The sequence below is a fragment of the Eutrema salsugineum genome, unplaced genomic scaffold (assembly GCF_000478725.1).
Source record: "Eutrema salsugineum unplaced genomic scaffold, Eutsalg1_0 scaffold_4, whole genome shotgun sequence".
Lineage (NCBI taxonomy): Eukaryota > Viridiplantae > Streptophyta > Magnoliopsida > Brassicales > Brassicaceae > Eutrema > Eutrema salsugineum.
In genome coordinates this window covers 11,403,074-11,424,305 of record NW_006256686.1, presented here as the reverse complement: position 1 = coordinate 11,424,305, position 21,232 = coordinate 11,403,074, and the positions used below count along the sequence as shown (strand labels likewise).

Below are 21,232 nucleotides of genomic sequence, written 5' to 3'. Positions count from 1 at the left end.
GTACGGGGAATGGAAGATTGAGGAGAATTCATGGCATTTTGTTGTTGACATGGACAAAGGTGGAAGAATGTGGTTTTTGAACAATGGTTGCACCTTGGGAGAGCTTACTGAGATGGCGCGAGATGATTATAACTTGGGCAAGAAGACTGAACTCATCGAGTTAACCTACTCACTACCAGTCTCAATGTTGCAAACTATGGCTTCAGATACACCTCCAATGCATGTCACCAATGATAGACAAGTTTCAAGCTTGATTGCGTTAAGCAGAGTGCATATGGTAGGTCTTTGTGTGTACAGTCGAGTGGAGATGGATACTGAGAAGAACCGGGAAGGATCAGATGAAGATTTAGGTGAGGAGTCTGAGGAAAATTCAGATCATTCTACCGATGATGAGGCAGACAGTTCTGATGTGAACGAGGATGGAGAAGATGTCGACGATGCAGCTTAGTCAGACGGAGAAGATTACAGTGTCTACGGTAAAGTGAAAGATGAAGATGATAATGAAGATGAAGTCTGTATCGAAAATGTCAGAAACAGATATGGTGAAACAGGAAGCACGCCCATGTCATAGTCTGATAATATATATGTTAGGGCAAGTTTCCCTACAAAGGAGAAGCTGTTATCAGAGGTTAGATTGACTGCGATAATGTTAAAATTTGCTATTAAAACAGAGAAGTCTACCAAGACCCTGTTTGTGGCTAAATGTCGAGTGGAAGGATGTGCTTGGATGGTTAGAGCAAGCGTGAAGAATGATGCATCCACTTTTTGGGTGACAAAATATGTGAAAGACCACACATGTTCAATAGGCCATCGAATGGCTCAGCGTGGGAAGTCTACTCCTAAGTATATTGGCAAGCTGTTTATAAGTCATTTGGGCATCATTGATGGTCTTACACCACAATATGTCAAGGATTCAATGAAGCATATGTTTGGCATCAAGATGGATTACACTACTTCATACAGATCTTTGATATATGCCCAACAATTGGTTAGGGGAACAGCTGAAGATGGATATGCTAGTCTCCCAGCTTACCTACATTCAGTTAACAAAGCCAATCCGAGAACTGTATCAGCTCTTCATTTATTCCAATAACAAATTCAAATATCTATTTCTCGCATTTGGAGCATCGATTACTGGTTTTCAGTACATAAGAAGAGTTATTGTGGTAGATGGATGTCATCTAACAGGGAAATACGAAGGTACTTTGTTGGTGGCCACCGCACAAGATGGAAACTTTCAGATTTTTCCTTTGGCCTTTGAAATTGTTGATAGTGAAGATGATGCTTCATGGGAATGGTTTTTTTTTAAACTGCGTGAATGTGTCTCAGATGGTTATCCTTTGGTGATAGTTTCTGACAGACATCTTTCTACAAAGAAAACTTGTCAAACTGTTTTCCCATGGTCAAAACGAGGGATATGCTACTACCATCTACAACATAACATAGTAACAAAGTTTAAGGGGAAGCAGTTGATGTACTTGGTCAAACGTGTGGCTTATGCTTACAACCTCTATGACTATAACCGGTACATGGCGGAGCTGAGACAGATCAAGCCTGACCTTGCTGACTATCTGGAAGAAGCCGATGTCTCCCTTTGGTCCCAAGTTCATTTTGTTGGAGATAGATACAATATTAAGACTAGCAATGTCGCAGAGTCTATAAATGCTACACTTAAGAAGGCCAGTGGCTATCCCATTTCATTCCTCTTGGACTTCATACGATAGAAGCTCGGTCGGTAGTTTTTAAAATGCAGAGAGGATGCTTTGAGTCTCACAACACATAATACTCGGGGAGTGGAGTATTTGCTGGCGATTTGTGGACATTATGCAGATGCAATGGAGGTGGACCAAATTGACACTTGGAGATACTATGTGAAAGGAGGAACCAGAAATTGTATTGTTGATTTGGAACATGGAATGTGTGAATGTAGTGTGTTTTATATCGAGAAAATCCCATGTTTACATGCTATTGCAGCTGCATTAGCCGGTGGGATAGCTGTGGATTCTCTTGTATGTCCTACTTACTCGAAAAACTACTTGTTTGCTGCATACTCCGCCAACATATATCCCCAAATTTCAGAGGTCCAAGGAGTCCAACTATCAATATGTCTGCCACCAGACATTCGCCGCAAACCAAGCAGACGGAATGAAGTCTCGGTGGCAATCATGGCTAGAAATTGCTAGGAGGAAAAGCAAGAAGCCAAGGAAGCTGCACAAACTATACAGCTGCTCACAATGTAAGCAACCTGGTCATACCCTACCGAATTATGTAATTTGAGATAAACTCATCTAATAATGTGCTATACAAGATTAACAGATTTATTTACTAAACTTTATGTCTCTCACTTAGACGTCGAAGATTCACCAGGACAATAACAAGAAGGCTCCCGAATAGAAGGACAAAGATGCTATTGTTGTCCAGAAGTCTACTGTGGAAGTCTATTATCGAAGTCTATTATCGAAGTCTACTATGTATGTGATATTTTGTTTACGGTTAGATTTGAAACGACTTCATTTAAGTAACTGTTTTAACGACTTTAACGGTGCGTATAACCGTTGTACCTGTTTGTCTACGGTATTTCTGCTTATAAATTCTCAGGTTTAGACGAATTATAGTTTCATTCCAGACCCTAGAAGATGTCGAACCTGATAAACTTCAACTCTCTCCCTTCCGACATTCTGTGGGATATCCTCTTAAAAATCACATCTCGTTCCTACGCTGCGCTCTGTAAAGCAAGGGTTTTCTCCAAAAAATAAAATGAGATTTCTAATGAAGAGGGTTTTTTAAGAGTCGTTGATCTAATAACATTGACCATTCCATGGGTCTGGGATCAACATGGGAGGGTTGACGCATTTTTTAGGCGCTGTTTGGAGTGTAGAAATCCTACAGCGCAATACCTACGAGGCATTTCTATAATCTTCTATGAAGACAGCATCCAAGCAGGGTTTGATTTAATAAAGCTGTCATCAAATGGAGGATGCCTCATGGCTACTTACTCCATGGTTATGTTCTCTTTAACCATGGATGGCAGCCATGATGTATTTAACCACATTTGTCGTCTACTTCCGGCAGAGGCAACGAAGATGAGGAAGGCTATGCAACACATCAACAGGTGTCCGACCACTTATAAGAAGCCTGACGAGTTTCACGAACCGATCTTCCATGTTTTTGCTAAGGCACAATCAAAGAGTTGTGCTTGTATGAATCTGCCAAACCAGCACTGGATGGATGATGAAAGCTTTGTCGACTCATTTGGTGACAAACTCTGCAGTCCTTGCTTCTGGAAGTTGGAATGTGCCATATTCTGGAAAACAATTCCTGGATTTGCAAATGAATGGCCGCGTTGAAATTAGTTGACTCCGTGTTTTATGTTTTTGTGTTTACTTATATGTTCAATGACATTAGAAGACTTCTGTAGTAGACTTCGTTTGTAAACTTATATTTATTGTAAGCAACATATTTATGAGTTCTACTAAACTTTTTCCGTAGACACTATCAGGAGTGCATTTTCAATAATATTTCAAAGGATTCAGTGTTACGTAGAAATCAAAACTTATAAATACAAACATGTTAATTACTTAGTAGACTTCAGTACAAATACAATTACAACTTAGTAGACTTCAGTCGAAGACTTCAGTCGTAAACTTCAGTTTATTACAATATCCTAAACAAAATTACAACATATTTGGCAATTTTAATTATACGATAGGTGGCCAAAAAACTTCCACACCTATCATCTACCAATTGCTAAAATGACCTGCAATCACATTGAAGGTCATTTATGCAAGTATCCCAAAAGTTACCATAAAAATCAAAGTTAGTTTAAATACGGATACTCTAAGCTTTCCTATCATAGATATCCAGCCCGGTTGCATCTAGCTATCATGGCCCCTAGCACCTATTTCGTCAAAGATCTCTGCAGCCATTTTCTCCCTGATTTGTCGAATGTTTTTATCACAAAGTTGCGGAGGAAATGGCAAATCCAAAGCATGACACTCGATGTACTTCAGGCAGTAGACTCCGCAATCACCACTCTGAATGTTTTGAGGTATCTCCGTACCTGGTACTCGCGAATGTGTGAACGGCGTGTAGGTTAATCTCCACTTGTCTTCAGCAGGTGCACAGGTCTGAAGAAGATAGGGTATCATAACAGCGAGAGGCTCCACAGCTTCGTCAATTTGGGCGTCAGATGCATGTTTGGTTCCCGTATGACTATCCCATATCGTGATATGCCTCGTCACAAATGAAACCCATATAGCTACCCAATGGTCCCCCCTGATGTGCAACATTGAGTACAAATGGTCAACTTCATAGGCCTACGTCTTTTTAGTCTGGCAGTAGATAGGTAATTTGCATGTGTAGTACGAATACGCTCCAGGTGGTAGAAGTTTGCCAGAACCATCATCATTCGGCTCAGAGTTTTTGAAGTCATTGTCGTCACGCCTCCAAATCGTAGCAAACATGGAGTTGAGGAAGCAAATCCGGTCGGATACAAACCACTATGGATGCTTGGATAATCGCAGCCTGAGTACGTTAATATAAGCTTCCATGTGCTGCACATTGATGAAAATAAGACATGAGTGAAGTCTGCATACGAAGTCTACTAAGGAAGTCTACATATTAGGTCTACGTCTTAAGTCTATCTATGAATTCTAATATGAAATAGTAAAACACTAACCGTATCAGCTAGCCATTTCTTCGGTGTCCAGAGAATGTAATACCAGTCGATCGAATAGTTTTTTGGACGTCTTGGATAGGCACTGTATAAGTGAAAAACTCAGACAGGAAAATAATAATATGAGGAAGTCTACTTACATAAGTATAGAATCTCAAAGTTCATTAGAGTCGTATGCTTCGCCTTAACACCGGTTTGATCAAAAGGATCATATCCACGGACACGGCCGGAGTGAGATGCCGACATTGGAATGATCGCCTTTGCGGTGCTATTTCCTAAGAAAGAACTCTTATGTGTCGCAGCCTGCTGTCGGTTTCTGGCACTCGTTGCTCGGGCAACTATCTGAGCCGCTGCTCTGCCTTTCGCATTTTTGGCTAGTGCAACTGCGTCGAAGTCAACATCACACGTCTTCGGGTCAATTTCACAAAAGCTAGGCTCAGGGGTCTCTTCTTCCTTCATGGCAGCGTTCTTTCCTTTTGCATCCCCGGGGGCATTAACACTCTCACTCGCACCAACGTTGACATTATCTTTCATCGGAGCATCTTCTTTCTCTGAATTACTCTGCAGTTTATTGTCACAAACAGGCATAAATATACAAATAACACCACCATTGCCTATAATTTAGTAACATGTTTCATCATAGTCTGGAAATTGGAAACACAATTTTTTTAAAACATAAGTAAATAATCTCACACGGTACATAGCATTATTAAACATGTTAGAATTCAAATGACATTGGTATTAAGTGTTCCTATCTTTATGTGATCTTGTTCGCATGAAATGTTTTCGTATAGGCTGAGGGTTTTTGGTACTAACCCCTTCATGCTTCTTGGATCCAGTGACCTGCTGCTGGGTTGGCTGATCATTGTCCTTAACCTCTTCCTCAGTGTGCTTTGCCGACCCTGTATTCAACTCCTCTACCGCGCGCTCTACAGATTCAACCTTGTCAGTGAGAAGTTTGATCTGCTTTTCACAGCTACCAAGACCATTCAGCATCTTGGTTGAAAAGCTTTTGACGCATTGGTCGAAGTGCGCTTTCATAGTAGCGACAACTCCGACCCCTTCATCACCAAAGAAAGAGGCAGCAGAGACAGAGGCTGTGCAGGTTCTCTTGCGACTTGATTCATCTGAGGGAAGGCTCCTCTTTCCTGCTTCTGCCTTGACGATGTGTGCACCCAGAACACCTTCCAAAGGTCAGTGGTTTTTATAGAACTTGAACTGGGGGTCATGGATTGCATTGACAATCTTGACAATATCCGGATCCTGTTCCTCATCATCCCAAACTGGAAACATATCCGCCAAGTCCTTAGCCACACAGCACTGTATGCGAGCCTAGAAAAACACAATAAGTAAATGAATTACTAGCCATATGAAGCCTGGAAAAACTACGTATGAAGTCTACCATTGAAGTCTACCACTGAAGTCTACAACTGAAGTCTTCTTCTAACAAGATTTTTATATAGAAGTCTACACATGAAGTCTACTCCTGAAGTCTACTTTGTAAATTCATTACTATATAGAAGTCTAATACGGAACAAGACTTCGAAATGAGAATGACTAGACTAATACAGTACCTGTTTTAGCATGTTGGCTTTGACGTTCTTTCGTCCTCTTGATCCTTTGTAAGCCAGCAGAAGAGGTGTAGGATCATTTGGCAATGGTTCACCAAATTCAGCAGCAAAATCCGGCAGAGCATAGTACACCCACACTTGAAGAGCTTGCACAAATCCTTATATATGAATGTTTTTGCTGAGATTTTTCTCCTTAACAGACTTGATCAGATGCTGAAAAGCAAATTTTCCCCATGGGAACTCCTTAAAACCTTCGAGATCCATCACTAGTCTGGCATGGTTGACATTTGTGGATAAGCCTGGTCTCATTGCCACTATGAAACCAGCTTAGATCCCAAGATATCCCAACCGCAACCTATCATCCCGAGACCATGATGAGCAGTTGGAACATGCTTCAATAATTTTGATAGTGTTTGGGCCCGACTCGACATCGACCCCCATTAGCTCCCAAAATGCCTGCATGTCATTGGAAAGCTCAAGATCTATTACAGCCAAGTCATCCACGTACCCGCAGTTGAGTCCGGTGATCTCCTCAAACTCATGCAATGAAAACCAAACTGGAGTGGTACCAATCAGGCTCCATATCTCGTACCTCTGCTTGCAAACTATCTGAAAGGTCAGCATGTGGTGCACCAGCCTAGAAGCCCAACCAAAATCCAAGTCGTGGAACTTTAAAAAGACACCCAACGGTGACTCGTAAATCTCTTCCCATTCATCCTCTTGTAGAGCTGACCGTAGTGCAGGTACCAGCCTATAATCATCAGCATAATAGCTGATACTTTTATCCGGGGCTGGCTCACCGCCTTTGGTGTACAGTTTTCTAGGGAATTCAGAGGCCACCATTATCTAACACAGATTTCTGCATCAACGGTAACAAAGCTCTAATGAGAAAAACTAGTTATAACTAACGGTTAGAAACTATACACGAATGAAGGCTACTTTTTCAAAATGAAGTCTACTTTTTGATACAATGAAGTCTACTTTTACAAAATGAAGTCTACTTTTTCAAAATGAAGTATACTTTTACAAAATGAAGTCTACTTTTGCAACATGAAGTCTACTTTTGCAACATGAAGTCTACTTTTGCAACATGAAGTCTACTTTTACAAAATGAAGTCTACTTTTTTGCAAAATGAAGTCTACTTTTGCCAAAGGAAGTCTATTTTTGCCAAAGGAAGTCTATTTTCACATTCTAAGTACAATCCGAGTCGAGAAGTCTACTGAAGCCAACCAAAGCAATCAAAACATAAAAAAAAAACAGTATATGAAGTCTACGGAAGCCACATGAAGCAATCAAAACATCATAAATACTGCATATGCAGTCTACTGAACCCAACCGAAGCAATCAATACATGATAAATACTGTATATGAAGTCTACTAAAACCAATCATCCAAATAGAATCTACAAAGTTTATAGTGTTTACAGCTGTGATTAGATAAAGCTGGCGTCGAGAAAATGCAACCAGATCTGGGAAAAAAAACCTAAGTACTCAAACCCGACGGACAAAATTACAGGAAGATAGAAGAAATAGAGGAATAGCTAAGTATATATCTTCGGAAGGACATCTACTAACCGTTTTGAAGCAGGAAATGACGTTAACCCCCAGCGGTGAAAGCAGATCTGTAAAAAAAAAAACCCTAATTTCAGATCTGGACACTGGTGGTTACGAAAACGGAAAGGTGATGAATACGGAGGAGTATGGAAGCATGGGGGTGTGGTTGGAGGAAGAAATCTTGCCTGAACGGGTTTATCGGCAGAGGTTCTGTAAGTCGGCGGCGCCGGAGAAGAGAAACAGAAATCGCCTTCGATTTTTTTAAAAAAAACACAAACTTTCGACGGTTTTTTTTTTACGAGATCTTTAAAATTTCTTTATATAGTCTGGTAACTCTGTTCGGTTCGGATAAGTTTTTTTCGGTTAGGGTTACTAATTTTACGGGGACTAGGTAAATTTACCTGGTTATAGGCAGTTTTTTTGGTTAGGGGAAGTTATTTCCGATTTAATTTTGGTTTAAATTTTGGTTAGGTTAATTTATTCGGTTTAGTAAACTTCAATATAAGTCTATAACTTTTAAAATCTAAATAATAAATTTTCTTCTACTTAATTTAAAAACATAAATTTCCATTTAGTAATATGAAAAAATAATTTCTGGACGTTTGGGTTACGATTACGGAATTTATGAATGTAAATTTGATACCAAAATAAAATTAAATTTTCATATTCTAATAGTAGACTTCTTTCTCTCTTTAGTAGACTCCGTTAGGGTGTAAATGGTAATTAGGACATCCGTTTTTTGGTTACTCATCTATTCTATTAAAACAGAAGCACTTTTAGTGCCTGTTCCCAAACATACCTAAAATTTTTTTTATAATATTTTATTTTGTATTATAATTAATTTTGAAAATTGATTACTAATTTAGATATTGTTAGATTTCTTTAAATATTGGTTATAATAATTTAAATTTTAAATTATTCGAAATTTTTATTACTTAAATTTAATTACAATAACTTAGATTCAATTTAATTTAAAATTCAAAAAAAAATATTAATAAATTTTCTTACAAAAATTAGATAATAATTTTAATTACTTTATAATTCCTTAAATACAGGTTAGATTTTTAATTTAAAATTTTGAATTTAAATAATATTTTTATAATAGCACAAGTGGTAAACAAATATCTTATTGTATTGTTTATCATAATCAATCCGTCTAAAGCATCAAATATTTAATATTACTAAATATTTATATTTTACAATAATATGATAGAGCAAGTTAAAGTTATATATTTATAATAACAATTTTATACGGGTTAGTTTATCAAAACATGTAAGATATTAAAAAATAATTTAAGATAACTAAATGGACGGGTTAGCTAATTCATAGATGTATAGATTTTTTATGTGTAAATCTAAACTTACATAATAATAAAGTTCATAATTAACATTATAGATCAATATATACTTAATTAACTCATATTCTTATTCTACTAATATATAAATCTATACTATTCAAAGTTATAACATGATAAAAAAAATTCTTGAATAAAAAAAATATAACAAAAAGAAATTCTATTAAAAATTATATTATAATTAAAAAAATAAAAAATTTCCGAGCGGGTGCACGGGGTTAGAATCTAGTACAGAATTAAATGGTTTTTTCACTACCTCTTTAGGTTATTTCTGCCAAATATTTTTTCAAGGATCTACTTTTGTATTCAAAATCAAGTTTTAGGTTATTTTTAACAAAAACCCCAAAATGTATTGATGCCAATTTTCATGATTTTGTTTAATCACAAACTTTCATCATTGTTACTAATGATTTTGTTCCTTATGTAATCACAAACTTTCTTTTGTGACTAACTTCGATTAATTTGGATCTGCTTCACTTTAATAATATTCAGAAGTTAAAAAGGCCAAAAAAAAATTAGAAAAATAAATGACTCAGGCTTATCTACCATTGTAAGTGAAACTGTGAGTTACTGTACAATGGGAAGAAATGCAGAAAATTCCCAGGAAAATTCGCTTTCTTCTTCTCTCATCTATTCTCTCGCCTTCTTCCTCATTTTCTCGCCTTCAACGCAAAACCCACAACAAGTAGAAGAATCCAACTACTGCAGCAAAATCAAAACCAGAGACCTTTTCCTCTCCCCAATCTCAAACCAATCTAACATCGCAGCAACAAATCTCATCACCTGCAGATCTGGAAAGCTCTACCTCAAAACCTCAATCGGTCTCTTCCATGTCTCCTCCATCCATTACGCAACCAAAATTAAACCTCAATCGGTCTCTTCCAAACATACTTATATTTTTTAAAAGATATTTTATTTTATATTATATTTAATTTGAAAATTGATTATTAATTTAGAATCTAGTTTTAGCTTTAGCTTAAAACACAAAGATTTCTGATAACACTCGTAAAACTTTAGCTTAGCACTCAAAGATTTCTAATAACACTCGCAAAACTTTAGCTTAAAACTGTATTCCAAGTAAACACTTGTTTCGGAGGGGAAATAAAAAAGTAAACACTTGTTTCTAGAAACAACAAAAGTTGTGGGTGAGCTACTAAATCAATCCCAAAACATCCATTTCTCATGCACAAGTGACAAATATGGTACTCTTACTTTATTCAAGACATAAGATATGGTCTTAATGCCATATAACACAAACAAAAGAACACTATTGCTTTTTAGTGAATAGTAAACGAGTACTGTCTCTACAAGAGTTCCCATTTATCAGTTTTTCTTTCCTCCAACGTCTGTATCTTCAATGTACGTAGTCTTCTCATGTGAATTCCTAGATATGTACAAAATATATAAAGCTTTAAAATTTAAAAAGAAAACAAAAATTTACTTTGTATGAAATTCAAAACATAAATGTGACAATCATCACTATATAAAGAATTAATGAAGAAGATTTAGGGGTGTCTAGTCCTGAAAAACAATCCGATCCAAAAGCAGAGATGAAATAATTGATCCCGAAATCGAACCATGTCTTAATGTGGTTTTTCATTTTTTTTTATGTATCTAAAGAACTGAATCCGAACCAAGCAACAACAAAAAAAGTTGTTCTAAAACTGAAGTTTCTTTGAAAATTAAAACGATAAATTCATAAATAAAACTTAATAAAAAAAATAATCTGAATAAAAAACAAACTAAAATCAGGATTGAGCACACAAACAAAAATCTACCTTAAGTTAGATTTTGAAGGGGTAGGACCACCACATCTGATCTTACAACCTTCATAGCAATTTCCATCGAAATCACTGCAATTGCGAGAACAATACCGAAAGCAACCTATCCAAGTCCATCTTTGTCTTTGCTTTGCTTCTCCTCTCATTGCAGCAGCAATCATCACCATTATTATCACCATTATCACATTCCATTTGGTCATTTCTGTTTTTTTGTTTTTTTGTTTTTAACAATCTTTTGTTTTATTATATAGTCGTTTGTTGTGTATCTCTGAAGAAGTTTCATGCTCGATTTATAAGCTCTTGGTTTTGCTAGTCAATTTGTTTTAGTTTTCTTCCAAATCTGGATCTGAGTTATTGGTATTATTTTTCAGAAGGCTCCATCATTATACGTGAGATATTGAGATCTAACAATTATAGGATCCGAATTCAACGCTAGAAGAATCAATCTTAAACCATTAAAATTATAAGGTTGACCGAAGAAAAAAAAAGAATGATAAGGTTTTATTTCGTTGTCAGTGGTATCTTAACTACATAGGAGTATATTGATTCTTTATTATCTATGTTTTATTCAAGTCTACTGATCTATGTAAAAATTTTTGAATTGTAATTTAATTTTGTTTTATACGAGTTAGTTAATGTATCGAAATAGTTTAACTAACGACTTTATTTTGTCTTCCAAAATCAATACTTTTTTTTCTTGAATAACCCAAATCAATAGTTTAAGTAGAGAGTTTTTATCGTCCAAGTCAATAATCTTAAATTTTAGTCAAAATAAGTAATAAGTTTTTCTTATTAAATGTAATGGTATTTACGTAGTCAAGGACTCAATGTACACCTAATAAGAGCATCATTACCTATGAAAATTTAGATGATACATGTTTAGTAGTAACAAGATTAAATGATAATTTTGTGTTGTTAAGAAGAATTGCATCAACTAGGCCAATCCTAAACTCGAATGAGATTTATTTATCTTTGGTTTGGTGATGGAAAAATTTGGGTTATGTAAGATGGATTTTAAATTGTACTTATATCAATAAATTATCAAATACACACCTACAAAGGCCTGGCACTGACCCACCCGAGTTAGACAAAGCTTGCGGCCTTCATTTTTAAGAAATAATTTTGATGCTCAAATTTCAAAATGTTTTTTTGTTTAGTGGCAGTATTTTAAAAAGTCTCTACAACAAAGTTAAGAATTCGAAACATCAAATGGTAAAATAACCCCATTTTTTTTAATTTGCGGCATTCTAAAATTTAAGATTGGCTCTGTTCCTACTGAATCGTACACATTGGAATCTTATAAAAAGGAGATGGTGTTCCAACAATAGGAGAGCTTCCATTAAGGACTTTTTGTTGGATGAAATCATTAAAGATACGAATCAAAATACATCTTGAAAAGAATGAAATTGGCCTACGACTTGATATACATATATATTATATATGTGGTCTACGAATTCACAGATTCACTCCACTTTGACGATCGTGTTGAGGTAAAAGAAGGTGAGCTAAAGGCTAAAGCTAAACCGTGTACGTAAATTTCCCAATAAGACAGAATTATGGGCCTACCTACAGTCTACAGATGTCTCATATTTATGTTCGTGCACTACAAGAAAGAGAGGTATTTCCAACGAATTTTTTACGTCGATTTATGGTTGTCGTAAATTTACGACGATATTACGTCGAATGTACGACGTCAAAATATTTTGTCGTAAGTTCGACGTAAAATAGTACACTCGTAAAATCATCGTAAATTTACGACGACATTACGACGAATAAAGAACGAATTATATTTCGTCGTAACATTGTCGTAAATTTTACATCGATAATACGATGAATTGGCCTCCATCTTGTAGTTGAAGTAATATCGATGTAAATATAATGTAAATTTTATTTCGACATAAATTTGATGTAAATATTCAATGGTAATATGTTGGTAACCAAACAAAAAAATCTATATATACCCTTTCTTCTCTCATTATTCCATCAACCCAAAAAACATATAAAGACACAATTTTTTGAGTCTTTGAATGTTTGAGTAAAATTTTTAGTAGTTGAAATTTATATCAATATTCAAAACAAAAAGTCATTTATTTGTTTTTGAAATGTCTATATACGATCTACGAAAGTGGATGTATACGCCCAAAAATGTTGATGGGTCGTTGACTAAAGACTTCAAAAACGGATTGGAAATATTCATGTACCAACCCGGCCTTATGCAAGCTGTAATTGAAAGCAGCAAAATGTATTGTCCTTGTGTGAAATGCAAAAATAGGAAACATATTCCTATTGACACTGTCTGACAGCATTTATTGAATAGAGGGTTCATGCCCCAATACTTTATTTGGTATCAACATGGAGAGGGATATGGTCAAAGTAGTGGTCAGATGGCTGCACGGAGTAGTAGTAATCATCAAGAACATGGGATTTTGAAGCGTCAAATGATTATCAAAGTAGTCAAGTTCAGGGTGAGGATCAGGATAGGATGCATGAAATGGTTACTGATGCATTTCATGAAACACATGCTGATACTGTTGAGGAGCCCAATGCAGATGCGAAACGCTTTTATGATATGTTAAACGCAGCAAAACAGCCTCTTTACGAGGGATGTAGGGAAGGTTTATCTAAATTATCATTAGCAGCTCGGATGATGACAATAAAAACTGATCACAGTATATCTGAAGTTTGCATGAACGATTAGGCAGATCTTATTAAAGAGTATTTGTCAGATGATAATTTGGCTGCTGAAACGTATTATGAAATTCAGAAGTTGGTTTTTAGTCTTGGATTGCCTTCTGAGATGATTGATGTTTGTGTTGATAATTGTATGCTTTTTTGGAGAGATGATGAGAAGCTTGAAGAATGTCGTTTTTGCCAAAAGCCAAGATATATACCGCAAATTGCTGGGCGTAAGAAGATTTCTTACCAACGAATGTGGTATCTTCCTATCACTGATAGATTAAAAAGACTATATCAATCTGAACGGACAGCTGCGTCGATGAGATGGCATGCAAAACATTCACAAACAGATGGCAAAATGACTCACCCGTCTGACGGGAAATCTTGGAAATATTTTAACACCGTACATCCAGACTTTGCTAGATCTAAGCGAAATGTTTATCTTGGTCTTTGCACTGACGGGTTTAGTCCATTTGGTATGTCTGGTAGGCAATATTCATTATGGCCTGTGATTCTTACGCCATATAACCTTCCTCCAGATATGTGCATGCAAATGGAGTTTTTATTTCTAAGTATCTTAGTCCCCTGGTCCAAATCACCCGAAGCGGGCCCTTGATGTGTTTTTGCAGCCACTCATACATGAGTTAAACCAGTTGTGGCATGTTGGAGTACGAACATATGACTGTTCGAGTGGTAAAAATTTTACGATGCGAGCGGTGCTTATGTGGACAATAAGCGATTTCCCGGCATACGGAATGCTATCAGGTTGGACAACGCATGGGAGGTTATCATGTCCTTATTGTCTTGAGAGGACTGATGCATTTCATTTTAAACATGGTCGGAAAACCTGTTGGTTTGATTGCTACCATCGGTTTTTACCACCAAACCATCAATATAGAAGAAACAGACGTTTGTTTATAAAGAACAAATTGGTTCGTCTCCCTCCACCAGTGTACCTAACTGGGGTAGATCTTGAAGCGCAAATAGATCATTGGGGTGGACTTGAAACGGTCCCCCGAGAAGGAAATTGGCACACTCCAGTGAATATGTCTGAAGGATATGGGGTTCATCATAATTGGCACAAAAAAGTATATTTTGGGATCTGCCATACTGGAAAGATCATTTGCTGATACATAATCTTGATGTTATGCACATTGAGAATAATTTTTTCGATAACATCATGCATACTGTTTTGAACGTCCAAGGAAGAACCAAAGACAGCGTTAAATCACGGATGGACTTGCCTGATATATGTAACAGAATTGAGTTGCATATGGTGAGTAATGGGAAAGCACCAGTTCCTGTATTTCGGTTGGGTGCTGAACAAAAAACAGCATTGTTTAGTTGGTTATCATCAGCCGTGAAATTTCCTGATGGGTATGTATCTAATCTGGCTAAATCTGTGGATAAAGGACAAAAGTTTTCAGGGATGAAAAGTCATGATTGTCATGTGTTTATGCAACGGTTACTTCCTTTTGCGTTTGCTGAACTCCTACCGGGACATGTCCATGAGGCACTAGGAGGCATTGGAGCTTTCTTTCGTGATCTAAGTACAAGGACATTATCAACAGATGTTGTTGCACAACTTTCTATTAACAAATTCTTTCGTGATGCTGTTGCACAACTTATCAGCAGATGTTGTTGCACAACTTTCTATCTAAGTACAAGGAGCTTTCTTTCATGATCACTAGGAGGTTTGATCCAACGGTGGGTCGTGGAGTGCGTATTAACAAATTCGGAGTGGTAGATGTAAACGCATCTCGACGATACAATAAGTTCGAGCCTTTTATACTTGCATCTCAATCAGAACAAGTCACATTTGTTCCATATCCTCGAGTTCGAAGTACGGGAATTTCATGGTTGGCGGTTGTTAAAGTTGCTCCAAGGGGTTTAATTGATGGTGTAGATCTCCCGCCTATGCAACAAGATGATTGTGTCGACATTACGGAACCTGAGGTTGAAGAACATGTTCTTTTAATTGATCCACGTAATCAACAAGTTGAAGATCTCCATGGGGATGAAACTGAAGAAGCTGCTGACGAATTTCAAACAAGCAGTGATGAAGATGATGAGGACAACGAGGAAAATGTTGAAGATGAAACACGATGACATAAATAAAATATTAGTTTATCGTTTGCATGCCTTAAACGAAATTTGTAATATTAAATGTAACATTTGTTAAATTTGATAAATTTGTTAAACTTTAAATGTTTTAAAAAGGAAAGACAATTATTCAAAAGAAAATTTATAAGCGTTGACTTGGACATATGTTGACCTTTGTGACGAATTTACGACGATTTCTAAATAATCGTCGTAAATTCGTCGTAAAATGTAAACCCTAAACCCTAAAGGGTTTCGCTTTCCCAACTTATAGAATGTTTTTTGGTGCATTTTCCTGACTAAGCTCATGTATTATATAAGGTTTTGTAGTATAACATTAAAGAACTTGTAGATATGTGGTTTGTATTACGACGACTTTACGACGAATGTGAGTGATTCGTCGTAAATTCGTCGTAATATACCATCGAAGTTACGACAAAATCTAACCCCTAAATCTTGTAATCATCATTTTCTTGTATTCATGATGGATTTCAATCAAGAGAATTATATGGCTTACCATCTCATAAGATAATACACATTTCTAAACCAAAAAAAAAAAAAAATTCAAATTTTCACATATATGTGTTTATCAAGTAATCTTAAGTACTTATATATATTTATGGAAAGATGTAAGGATTCATCTTAGATCTTACCAAATTCATCATTAAGTTGTATAAACATGCAAGAAGTTTTACAGAACACATATATAATGTTTAGTAATGCATGTAGGTGGTTATGGATGTATAAATTTTTCAATTCATCAGTTTTTGAAAAAAAAATATCGTAAAATCATCGTAATGTTACGTTGATTTTACAACAATATGTAGATACGCAGCCGTTATAATATTTATGTTTTATACGATTTCATCGTAAAATCGTTGTAATATTACGACGATTTTACGACGAAGTACACTGATCGTCATACTGTCATCGCAAAGTCCAGATACAGCCACGTGTGTTTGTCTTATTCGATTTGTGGCTCGGTGGGAACTCTGCGACGAAGTTACGACGAATTCGTCGTAAAGTCATCGTAATATAAATTCTATATATATGGACGCACCCCTCCTCACTTCATCGCTCATTCCCTTCTATCTCTCCCTCCAGCCTTCCCACCTAATCGCCTACTCTCATATAAATTAGAGGTATGTTTTTTTTAAAAATATTTAATTATTAATATTTACCTATTATTAATTTAGAAATTGAATAGGTTTAGGTCTGGAATTAGTTTAGGATCGGAATTTATTAGATTTAGGATTGGAATTAGATAATAGGTTTGGAAAATAAATTTAATTATCCGTTTTGCAGACGATGACTCGTTGGAGGATGCACTACATCAATTTCATGGCGGACGGACGCTCTTATTCCCGGACGTCTACCTCGGGAAATACCGATATCACGTCATCCTCCGGAGCCTCCCAGGTTCCGAATACTGCGGATGAGCAGTCTCCACCACCGCCTACACCACCACCTCCACCACCGGCTCCTGAACTCCGCCCTCCTCAACCGTATGCCCAATTTACGGTTGAGGACTGACTAGCCCTACCGGGACGGGGGCCTTACGACGTCTGGTCCCCGGAAAAGCGGAACCAGGCTCTTATTGGTAAGTAAAAATTTGTTTATATTATATTTTTTTAATTAATTCATTAATATACTTAATTATTAATGTAATATGTTTTTTTGTTTCATAGGTTTGACTTGGATAATTGTGTCGGTTGGAGCGTTTCCGACACAATTAAGAGCCATTTCGTCGAGCCTCACTACAACTGGAGCAGGGTGTCGCAAGAGACGTTCGACACCTGATACAAATGCTTCGCGTTAATATTTTTTTATCTTTTTCTAATTGTAATTCATTAATTATTTTAAATTTAATCTTAATTTTATATTGTTTAATTTTTTGTTTTATTTTGCAGCAACGGTGGAACTGAGACGGTCCGGGAAGCGTTCCATCTGAAGGCGCAGAAACGCCTAGTCAACACCGTTTCCAATTGGAAGCGGAAGTGGGAGACCGACGGCGACGACGCAAAGCCGACCCCGATGTCTACTTCCTGCTGGAACGGGTTGAAGGCATATTGGCTGGACCCGCATGCCCAAGACGTAGCTGCTAAGTGTTCGGCCGTTCGAAACCGGATCGGTCTTGACGGTCAGAAGTTAGTGACCCCGCACACTTCTGGCCAAATATCATTTGCGGGAAGACGTCTAATGATGGTAAGTAATTTTAGTTATTTAATTATTTCTATTTTTCAATTATTTACATTTACATAATATATTTTTACTAATGTTTAATTGAAACTTTTTTTGGTAGGCCGAGGAGAACGGAGGATAGCTTCCTCCAATGACGAAGCTCTTCGAGACCACTCATCGGAAGAGGGACGGGACTTTTGTAGATGCTCGGTCAGAGGACATCTACAATGCCGCTATTCAGAGGATCGCCGAGCGGGAAACCCAGGAACCACCTGACGGTACTATCCAAGTACCTTTGACCGTCGCTGAGCAAGACCAGATCTTCGAGGAGGTATGATCGATTTCAAAATTTTTTAAAATTTATTATATTTAGTACTTAATTATCTGTATATATATCATCTAACGTTTTTATTTTTATTTGTAGGTTGCTCCGAAGAAGAAGGGCCGCACCTTAGGGATGAGCTCTATTAGAAACTGTCCGGCCGCCTCGTCTTCCGGATACCGCACGTAGGAGGATCCGAGTCAACTTCGTCAGGAGCTTGCTACAGCCAATGCTGAGATCACCAGTCTACGGCATGAGCAAGTTGCCAGAAGCAGGAGCTCACCGAGATGAACGGCCTCTTCGACATCATAGCGACAGCGGTTCTGCAGTTGGCCACCGTAATCCGAGAGAGGCAACAGCGAGCACGCGGGATTATTGCGGGTGGTACTTCCGGTGGACCTTCTGACCAGCAGACGCAGGGTCAGACTTCGGATCCCGTAGTGCAAACGGGAAACGACGGTACAGCAGCGACGGACGGACATGACGGAGAGCCTCCTCGAGACGTCGATCTCAACCTCGACGATTATGAATTTACTGTGTAGATTAGTTTTTATTTTTTAAAAACAATTTGTATTTAATTTTGTATTTTAATTTATGAATTATTTTTGAATTTAAAATTTTAATTTTCATTTATTTGATTATTTTAAAAATTCTATAATTAAATTAAAATTCAATTTTAATAATTATTTTTCTAATTCGACGTAAACTCGTCGTAAATTTACGTCGAATTAAAGACAAATATTTTACGACGAATGCACGTCGATATATTTTACGTCGACTTTACGTCGATATATTTACGACGATTTTACGTCGATCTATAATAAATTTATTTGACTTTTGCGAAATATATCGTCTCGAAATCGTTGTAAATCCGATGTAATTTTACATCGATTTTACGTCGTTGTTGTGTTAAAATTAATTCGTTGTACTTTCGTTGGAACGTTTGCGTCGTTTTTACGACGAATTGTTTCCGACGGTTTTACGACGATTTTATTGTGTTGGTAATTTTACGACGATTTTACGACGATTTATCTTTTACGACGATTGTTTTACGACGATTTTTCATTCATCACTAATTCGACGTAAATGACCCATTACGTCGATTTTACGTCGATATGTTCCGACGTAAAAGGCCTTCTTACTTGTAGTGGTGAGGAAAAATGATCATTTGAATTAAAAAAAAAAAGGAAAATACTATACTTATTCATATTCAGACTTTTTTTTAAAGATCATTCATATTCAATAAAAACTCTATAAATTAATACTCAATAAATTAATAAAGATTATAAATTAATAATTTATTATGATTTTGAATTTGGTTGGTTCAAAATTTAACACAATTCGATAAGATAACAAGATAATAATTTTAACAAAAACTTTTATGTAAATATATAATCTTATTAATATCATAAATTAATAATTATTATAAAAGTTGGTATAAATATATATATAAATAAGATTGTCTACTAAAATATAAGTTTAGTGATGTTTTTTATTTATTTTAAATTAAGTCTTTTTGAATTTATCTTTAATTTTAGAAAGAATTTTTAAAGATTATAATATTAAGAAATTTACAAATTATATCACTTTTTGAGTTTAGTTTACACAAAATATCACTTTCTGCTATTATAACACTTTTTCAGTTTTTACATTGGCTAGATTACAATTTTATCTTTGTCAATTAGACATAATTACAAATAAAAATAAAAAGTTACACTCTCTTTCTCTAGTCTTTTTTTCTCTGCGACTACAATATATTTATTTTTTTATATTTTTTTCTCTTTCATCTCTTTCCTCAAACTTATATTTCTTATATTTTATTTTGTATATTTTCTTTTTATAAAAAAAATAATTTTGTAATTATTTTCATACTACCAGTGATATCTATTTTATGTTTATAGTTTGATATCCATTTTATAATAATTTACATAATTATATAATTTATATATATTATGTAAAAAATACACATATACATATAGTGTGTACATGTATACCATATTATAGTGAAGCAGCATGTATGTTTATGTAATTGCATCCACGTGTACTATATTATCGTGGAGCAGCATGTATATTCATGTGATTGCATCCACGTGTACCATATGCATGTGAATACGTTTATATATCCGTGTAATTTCGTCCACATTGACCATATGTTCGTGGATACGTCTAAATATGGATACATGTACGTATCCACGTAGACATAACTATATAAGTGCATGTACGTTTTATCTAATTATACATATTACATATAAGTAAACTATTGAAAAATGGTACTCAAAATATAGATATAAAAGAGATATTACTGATAGTGTAAAACTAACTATGAAATTATTTTTTTAAAACAAGAAAATAAATTAAATAAAATATAGAGAATATAAGTGTGAGGAAAAGAGAGGAAAGAGAAAAAAAAAGGAAAAAAAAATATCCTCAGAAAAAGAGAGACAAGAGAGAGAGTGTAACTTTTTATTTTTAATTTGATTTATTTTTAGCTCAAAAATTATAAAGACTAAAAGAAGTATAAAATTGTAATCTAGCCAATGTAAAATCTGAAAAAATGTTATAGTAGCAGAAAGTGATATTCTGTGTAATAAAAAAATATAAAGTGATATAATTTGTAAATGTCTCTATAATATTTTTAAAAAATCTTTTTTTAATATTATTAAATAATTTTTTAAAAAAGATTTATAAATTAATAATTTAATAAATTAATAAAATATCAAAACCTTAACATTATTAATTTATAGAATTTATACTGTATTGTTGGTTATATAGGCACGTAAAACAACAAACCATACAAAGTTATGGTAAAAAGAATATTAGCTTTCACACATAAAAATAAACAAACAATACAATTCGTTTTTACTTCCAAAAAATAGCTTGCGAAACGGCAGAAAATATCTCACATACAAAAAGAAAAATACATAAAATATAAAAATATGGAAATTTAAAAGAAGGTGTTAGGTGAAGAATTTTACCGAAATTATCTTCAATAAGACGTCAAGACTTTTTTCGCAAAA

The 21,232-nt window shown here is 35.4% G+C and overlaps 1 protein-coding gene across 1 annotated transcript; it reads right to left on the bottom strand.

Annotated features, from left to right (window-relative positions):
- Positions 1–10,929: 10,929 nt before the first annotated feature.
- Positions 10,930–11,192, bottom strand: LOC18013729. Its single transcript, XM_024153955.1, has one exon. It carries the CDS (start codon positions 11,134–11,136, stop codon positions 10,930–10,932), a length of 207 nt encoding a protein of 68 aa, XP_024009723.1. The 5' UTR covers positions 11,137–11,192.
- Between the last annotated feature and the right edge of the window lie 10,040 nt (positions 11,193–21,232).

Coding starts and splice junctions, on each gene's coding strand:
- LOC18013729 (XM_024153955.1), bottom strand. CDS start 11,136: ATGACCAAATGGAATGTGATAATGGTGATAATAATGGTGATGATTGCT.